The following is a 7,213-nucleotide window of genomic DNA, read 5'->3' on the forward strand; positions in this document are numbered from 1 at the left end:
CTAACAGGATTTTAAAGACTACGTGATTTTAATTCTTTTAATATTTTCTTATATTACTTTTTAAGACTTTATTCTTTTGTAATTTTATTTTGATTTAAAAATCATATAAAGTTTTTACCTTTTTATTCAAGTTTTATTTACTCATTACCATTAATATATATTTTTAAGACAAAATATCCTTATTCAGGATCTTATTTAAGATTTTGATTCTTATTTTTTAAATGTAATCATACTTCAATAAAGATATTTTTATAAATCTCATTAATTTTATGCAGTTTATAACGTCCACCAGAGAGATGCTATTAAGAAATATCAAATACTCATCACCCTTAAATTCCATCTTATTTTAAATGACCTTCAACATGTTACATTCTTTTTAAATTCCAGCTATGTTTACATTTGTTAACATTAACTAGTAAATATTATGTTAATATTGGTATTTTAAAGACATTAATGATATTAAAAAATAACTTTGCATTTGTTTTGTGTGCCTAAAATAACTGAGTATATTTTTAATGTTGTAATTAGTGATTGTAAATGTATTTATATTTTAATATTTTAATTTTAATATGCATCCTCTCATTAGAGGAACCAATATTAATTTGAAAGCAAACGAATGATATAGTATTGATTCCTGAGGCTAATAATACAGAAAAAAAATCAAGAGTTTTGAACCCTCCCATAAAAGGCAACAATAGCAGAGAAAAAGAAAGCAAAATATGTGAAGAACAGCCGCTATAATATTTGCGGATGAATGAGGGTTGACTAGTCAAAGTCAAGGAATTCCATTCTTTTCCTCATAGTCCCTTTCAGATCTGAGGCCTCCCTTTCTGCTTTCTGTGCCTACAATGCATAATCAAATTTCCATTCAGAAGTACAAAATTTCATGAGTCTGCATAATTGAATTATTGCTTAAACAAATGCAAACAATAGTAGTACACCAGCAACTATTTCCAATTCATAACATAACCAATGAACCCAAATATATATAACAAGTGAGGAGTGTGCTATGTTTTTTATGTAGTGATAGTTCTTGGATTTCAATTTTCAAATCAGGGATTTTGATTTGAAATTAGTTGTTACTTAGAGAATTCTATATTGTAAGGGTGTCTGGTTATGTTGGGTATGTAAATAGAGAATCAAACATTTGAGGCATTTTTCTGCATAATTATAATACTGAGATTTGCTTTTCTTACTTCTATTTATCAGATAAACTGCAAAATATGAAGCTGTTTACTAAAAATCAGAACAAATAAACATTGCAATAGATACAATAGCTAGCCTAAACACCATCCTCTCATTGAGATCAGTTTCAAAATCAGACCCAGGACAAGGAATACATGGCCTGGAAGAGAAGGATACGGAAAGGCTTATCTGAATCAAGCTATTATGCCACAACCATCAACAGAAAGAAAACAACTTCAAGGATCACTTTACCAAAACACAATGAGCTAGAATTTGGTACACAGAATTCAATAATATTAATTATAGACCAATCCAATTATATCCCTTACTAGTTGATATGGGAGACATATCATGAACAGAAAGCCTATTGTTTGAATTGAGAATAATAAGATTCATGATCAACAATAAAACATGATACACACACACATATATATACAATCAATAAGTAACTAAAAAACATATCTTTAGGATCTGCAGCCCAGTTACCTATTTATAATAAACAAAATAAAATAGAACAAACATAAGAGGGTTTTAAGCTGGATTCAAGGTTTGCAACTCATACAGAACACCCTTGACTAGGATGCAGGCCAAACCTGCACCACATAAGGCAACGTGATTGCCTTGATGACAGACTCCACAACATCATTGTGAGAGATTTGCGTTTCTAATGAACCCCGGAACACATGTTAGCACCATTATGCTAGAATAATGGGATTCACTTTGATATCGCGATTTGTGATATACTTGAGCAAGAGCAATTCATGTGATACAGTGAGCAACTCAATCAAAAAAACGATACCCATTGTGATTTGCATCGTCGAGCTTCTGAATCGTGTTGAATCAGTAGTATTGTAAAGTGAATTGTGTGATACTAACTACCATGGAAAATACACATAAAGAGCATCAATTTAAAAAAGAAACGATTATGGAATATCTACCCTCTTGATTTCTGCTGTAGAAACACGAGTCATGCGTTCAGGAAGTTCCTCCCTCTCCAAGTCCTAAAAGTTGAAATATATGTGATTGCAAATAAGGATGTTTAATGGAAAATACTTACAGATGCAAGGGGAAATAGTTAGTAATCATACCAGCTCACCGATTAGAACAACATTTTCCCCACGGATCACATAGAGACCCAAAGGGATGTCACAATACAGATCACCAACAATAACCCTCTCACAGGCACCCTCAAGAACTGCATTCGCTGCAATTATTATGGAGACATTTTAGGAAGTCAACTTATTTCATGTCAAAATTTTACACGATTTAAGGACAAGTTGGTACCAAATTGATCAAAAGAGCGAAGCGTTCCCATGAGCTTTCTACCATCTCTCAGCAATACAAGAAGTTTCTCTACAACAAAAATTAGTGAGGCCAAAAAAGTTTATGAGAAATACAAAATCAGCTTCACCTCCAAAGAAAACTCAAATTAATTTACCACAGCCAACAGGTTTTCACTGATATTGAACACTTTCTCAGAAAGACTGGTACGCTAAATACAAAAGGTAAGTAACATCAAAACTATTCAATCACAAATCACAATTGAAAAGCAATATCATTGGAATCTATAGTTCACCACAACAGCATATTCTTATGCCTTCAGTTTTACAGAAAAAAAACTACACTTTACGAGCATTTAGAGGTATAGAAATAATAGAGGAAAGTTTTAGGTCCAGAATAATCTGCAACACCAACATATAACTGTTTCGTAATTTATCTCGTACAATTGTATTATATCACATAAAACCATGGCTATATATTTCCATGTTCCCCGCTCACTATATTTATTTACAAGAGGCTCTTGAATATCAAGCCCATCTTAATTTATCTAGACTAGAGGCTCTTCAAAATTACATCACCAGCTACCACCAAAAATACAACACACACGTTGAACATTACAAAAAGAAAAACTACAACTTACTCGTTTCCAACCAAGTCCATAACATTTTGGCATTGAAAATTACCAATTACACAGTACACAGTGAAATCAAGTGTCCAATCTTCCATACAAATAAGTAAATTTGAAGTGCATACCGATATGAGGGTTAGAGAAAGAGAGAGTGCTCACTGTCAAGATAGCTGGCAAGTGAAGTGGAAAGGTAAATATCCTCAGGGCCTGCCCAAGACATATTGTATTTTCGGTACCACAAAAATCACCGAAAATTTCCTCACTGACCACACCAATGGCATTGCCAGCGCCAACGCAACTATCCTACTTCAACCCCACTAACTTCAATCTGAATTCCGATTTCCACAACCTCGGGTTTAAGATCGAAATCGCGGAAACGAAGAAAGCCCAGAAATCAAATCTGGGGAAAGAGTGGAAAGGAAGAATCTTGATAGGAATCGTGAGAGAAAGAAAAGGGGAAGAGTTTAATTTTTTAGGGTTTGGAGAGTGGGATTTGGGATAGATCCAGAAGAAGGTGGTGCTTCTGTGCCATCGGGTTCGTTGTATCCGCGGTTCAATCAATGATACAATACTATATTTTTTAACTAATTCTTTGTTATTGAAATGATTAAAAATGTTATATAAAGGATTAAATATATTTTAGTATTTAAATTTTTAGGTGAAATTAAAAACGAAATTAAAGTTTATCTATATATTAAATTTCAAGATATTTGGGTTTTTAAATTTTAAAAACAAATGATACAATCTTTTTGACGTAATGAAATTTCAAGTTTTTAGTGTTAAACGTATTTTAATTTGACATTTAAACTATAACGTGTCAATTTTATGTCAAAATTTTATGACTAACATTATATTTATCTTTTATATAAATTATATAACTATCTTTTATATCAAATATTACTTAATAATTGAAAATTGCTACACCGAATGTTTCATAATCATTGTTGTACCTATAAATGGGTGGTTCAATTTATAGAGTAGAGTATCATTTTCAATTATGATTATAAATTGATATGGTAAATTATGATTAGAAAACAAAAATGTGAAAGCATTTACACTAAAAAAAATTATGTTAATCGGTGTTGAGAATATTGAGAAGTGAATCGAATCCAATAAATAAAAAAAGGAATTGATAGGAAAAAACTAAAGGAGTGAGATGATAAAGTAAAAGAAAAATGCACCCATACAAAAAAATTAAGGAAGGAGATCGAAAAATAATGTAATAAAGATAAAAGAGAAGCGTAATCAAAACATAGAAGACAATATAAAAAAAATGAGATCCAAACAACTAAAGTTGGATAAAAAAATGTTATATATAATATCAGTTACAAAATATGTCAAAAGTAACCGGAATGACATAAATAAGAAAAGTGAATTTTAAATTTAATTCAATCCACAAATTCATTTCGTAAGGTAAAATTTGCATTTCCTTTATATATTATAAAATTGATTAGACGTGAAGTTTCAACAGTTTTGTCTTTGTAATTAACCATATTTTTTTTTCTTTGAAATTAACCTCAATTAGTTTCTTTTTTCTATATTTGTGAAAAATACAATATTAAAGCTTTATTATCCATGGTGGATTTCAATGATCTATTCATATATATATTATATGATGAATTTTTCAAGAAAAATTAATAGAAAAGATACAATATAATGATATATACAAGTCAAATTCATATAAGAAATTGAGTTTATATATCTTCTAAAGTGTTTAATTTTTTTCATCTCTGTAAGATTTAGACTCATATTTTCCTTTTCAAAAATATACTAGAACTTAAATAACATTTGTTGTGTATACAAAAGTGTTAAAAAATAAATTTAAAGTTTAATTCTTCACAAAATTAATTTGTAAGACTAAATTTGTGTCAATTTATATATTTTAAATTAGTCTCATTTTTTTTTGACACGGAACTTCTAACAAACTGTTTTTATGTTAAGTATGTTATTGGTTATTTTTGTAAAATATATCTCTACAAGTTTAACGAGTTGTAAGGTGGAAGAGAATGGGAAGAAAAGAAGGAGGAGAGTGAAATGGTATGTGTAATAATGAAAGTATTATTGATTAACTTAATTGGGAGATGTTACAAAAGAAGGGAAGGAGGTGACAGAGTGGAGTAAAAAAAGGGATGAGAAGTGTGCACACCATACAATTTGTCTAACTTTGCCTTACATATCATTTTCCACAACATGACTTGTTCTGCCTTTGCAGACACAACCATGAAAAAATCACTTCATCCATTATTATTAACATTCTCCTCTCTACCATGCACCATCTACACATCACACACAATCTTCATTTCAAAAAATCTTATCTCCACTCCATTGCCTCCATCATCATATACATACATATCCCTCTCTCTTTTTCATTCAATCTGAGATCAAAAAACAAAACTACTGTCAATTATTAACTGTTCTCAAACAGACACTTATATTATACACATGAAGTGATGTTTACCTGAACAGCTACTAATAGAGCTTGTAAAAATACACACACATTTATATCTCCAGCACAATATCTGCATCAAACAAAAGGACATTATTAATCATACAAACTTAAGTCAGAGACATCATTCACCAGATTTATATATATCACTTACATTCAGAATCAGTCTTCACCCATTTACTTCCCTCACCACTTCTTTCATCTGATTCATCATCACTCCTCTTCCTTGTCATCTTCTTGTCCTCTATGCACTTTGCCATCAATGATGTCCGAGAAGAATTTTGGTTGTAAATTTTCTTGTGAAGCATTGTCCTCAAAAGCTGTATATTTGATCACAGGTTAGAAAGTAATCAAAGATCTGAATGAATTAACCACCATTTTGTTTATAATTCCAATGAATTTCTGTGTGATACATAACAAGGTTCTGTTAACTCTTTCGTTGAAAAACTTGTTTATGATGATATGAGATCATGTAAAAGGTTAAGGGTTACCTTCTCCATTCTTGACTCTTGAAGAGTATCTCTAAGGCTAGGCGTTGGAGCAAATCCACTTCTGCAAACAAATATCTTCTTCAGAAGGAAAGAAATAGATTTCTTCCCAATTGTTTTCTTTCTGTTATCTGCACATATGTCTTTGCATTTGTCGATTATCACGCTCAATGTCTTCTCAATATCCTCTTCTTTGTCATCTGATTCACTGCATAGCGCATTGCTGATTCTCCTATCGACCTCCAAGCTTGAAGGGCAGTTAAGAAATCTGTCCAGAGGAAGCTCAGAAATTTCCTTTTCCACGTTCGGTTTTCGTCTCAGGAGTTTGGTTAATTCCTTCTGTAGATTCCCGATTTCTTCAGGAGTGAAGTCTGCTATTTCCTCTGACGAGGATGGATCCTCTTGTGCATTTTGGTCATCCAAGTTTTCTTTGATTTCACTGTTATTTCCAAATGTTCCAATCGCTAGTAAACCATGAGGCCAATCACTGAATTCCTCTCGAGGTTCTTGTTTTGCATGATCTGTGCACAAAACCAAAAGAAACCATTATTTTAAGATTCCCAAGAAAACGATTAATGTTATTCTACTGAAAGTACTCTTCGCTGAGTTTTCCTCGGATCAAGTTACAACTATACTAGGATGCCAAGTTAGAACTACTGATGCCATTTTAACATTTTCAAGTGCCTAGTATCCCTACCTTTGATATAAATAACGTTATTTTGTATATGGTCTTTTGTTTGATTGGAAATGAACTTGAGAGAGAGAGAGAGAGAGAGAGAAAGAGAAGTATGAAAATACATTGAACATACAAACTTGTCTTCTCCCTGTCTCCCTCTATATGTTTCGAATCAAGTCACCCTTCCTTCAGATAGAAGCAAGTGTGTTTCTTTCATCTTATTGGTGCTAGAAACATCATGCATTGACGCAAGGAAAATCTAGTTATCAGAATAGTAAAAGCACTTACATGTAGCAGTTGTGTGTGTATTTGGTTTTCTGTTGTCATGTTTCCCACCAAGTTTATTTTGCATCCAGCTGAGGAACTGTGACAAAAACATTCAGATTATGTAACATCAACATTTGACTAATACTAAACTGAGATAACCAATCTCACACAGTGGCAACACAAAGAGGAGACTTGTTATTACCTTCATTGTGGGAGAACTAAGGGTAAGGGTAAGAGTGAAG

At 31.8% G+C, this 7,213-nt stretch overlaps 2 protein-coding genes across 2 annotated transcripts; both read right to left on the reverse strand.

The window, feature by feature from the left end:
* Nucleotides 1-562: 562 nt before the first annotated feature.
* On the reverse strand, nucleotides 563-3,673 carry LOC114165080 (sm-like protein LSM1B). Its single transcript, XM_028049733.1, has 5 exons — nucleotides 3,254-3,673; nucleotides 2,470-2,538; nucleotides 2,274-2,389; nucleotides 2,124-2,186; nucleotides 563-843 (listed from the first exon to the last, which is right to left on the reverse strand). Exons 1-5 carry the CDS (start codon nucleotides 3,312-3,314, stop codon nucleotides 766-768), a joined length of 387 nt encoding a protein of 128 aa, XP_027905534.1. The 5' UTR covers nucleotides 3,315-3,673; the 3' UTR covers nucleotides 563-765.
* A 1,503-nt stretch (nucleotides 3,674-5,176) lies between these two features.
* LOC114167648 lies at nucleotides 5,177-7,213 on the reverse strand. The gene is made up of 6 exons (XM_028052763.1): nucleotides 7,174-7,213; nucleotides 6,993-7,068; nucleotides 6,032-6,549; nucleotides 5,695-5,860; nucleotides 5,553-5,613; nucleotides 5,177-5,469 (listed from the first exon to the last, which is right to left on the reverse strand). The coding sequence occupies exons 1-5, from the start codon at nucleotides 7,177-7,179 to the stop codon at nucleotides 5,594-5,596; spliced, it is 786 nt and encodes a 261-aa protein (XP_027908564.1). The 5' UTR covers nucleotides 7,180-7,213; the 3' UTR covers nucleotides 5,177-5,469; nucleotides 5,553-5,593.

Source organism: Vigna unguiculata, chromosome 10 (genome assembly GCF_004118075.2).
Source record: "Vigna unguiculata cultivar IT97K-499-35 chromosome 10, ASM411807v1, whole genome shotgun sequence".
Lineage (NCBI taxonomy): Eukaryota > Viridiplantae > Streptophyta > Magnoliopsida > Fabales > Fabaceae > Vigna > Vigna unguiculata.

Coding starts and splice junctions, on each gene's coding strand:
- LOC114165080 (XM_028049733.1), bottom strand. CDS start 3,314: ATGTCTTGGGCAGGCCCTGAGGATATTTACCTTTCCACTTCACTTGCC. Junction 2,539..3,253: donor ACTTGCCAGCTATCTTGACA/GTGAGCACTCTC, acceptor TTTTTGTTGTAG/AGAAACTTCTTGTATTGCTG. Junction 2,187..2,273: donor TTGTTCTAATCGGTGAGCTG/GTATGATTACTA, acceptor TTCAACTTTTAG/GACTTGGAGAGGGAGGAACT.
- LOC114167648 (XM_028052763.1), bottom strand. Junction 6,550..6,992: donor TACACACACAACTGCTACAT/GTAAGTGCTTTT, acceptor TTTTGTGCACAG/ATCATGCAAAACAAGAACCT. Junction 5,614..5,694: donor GGTGAAGACTGATTCTGAAT/GTAAGTGATATA, acceptor TGTTTGATGCAG/ATATTGTGCTGGAGATATAA.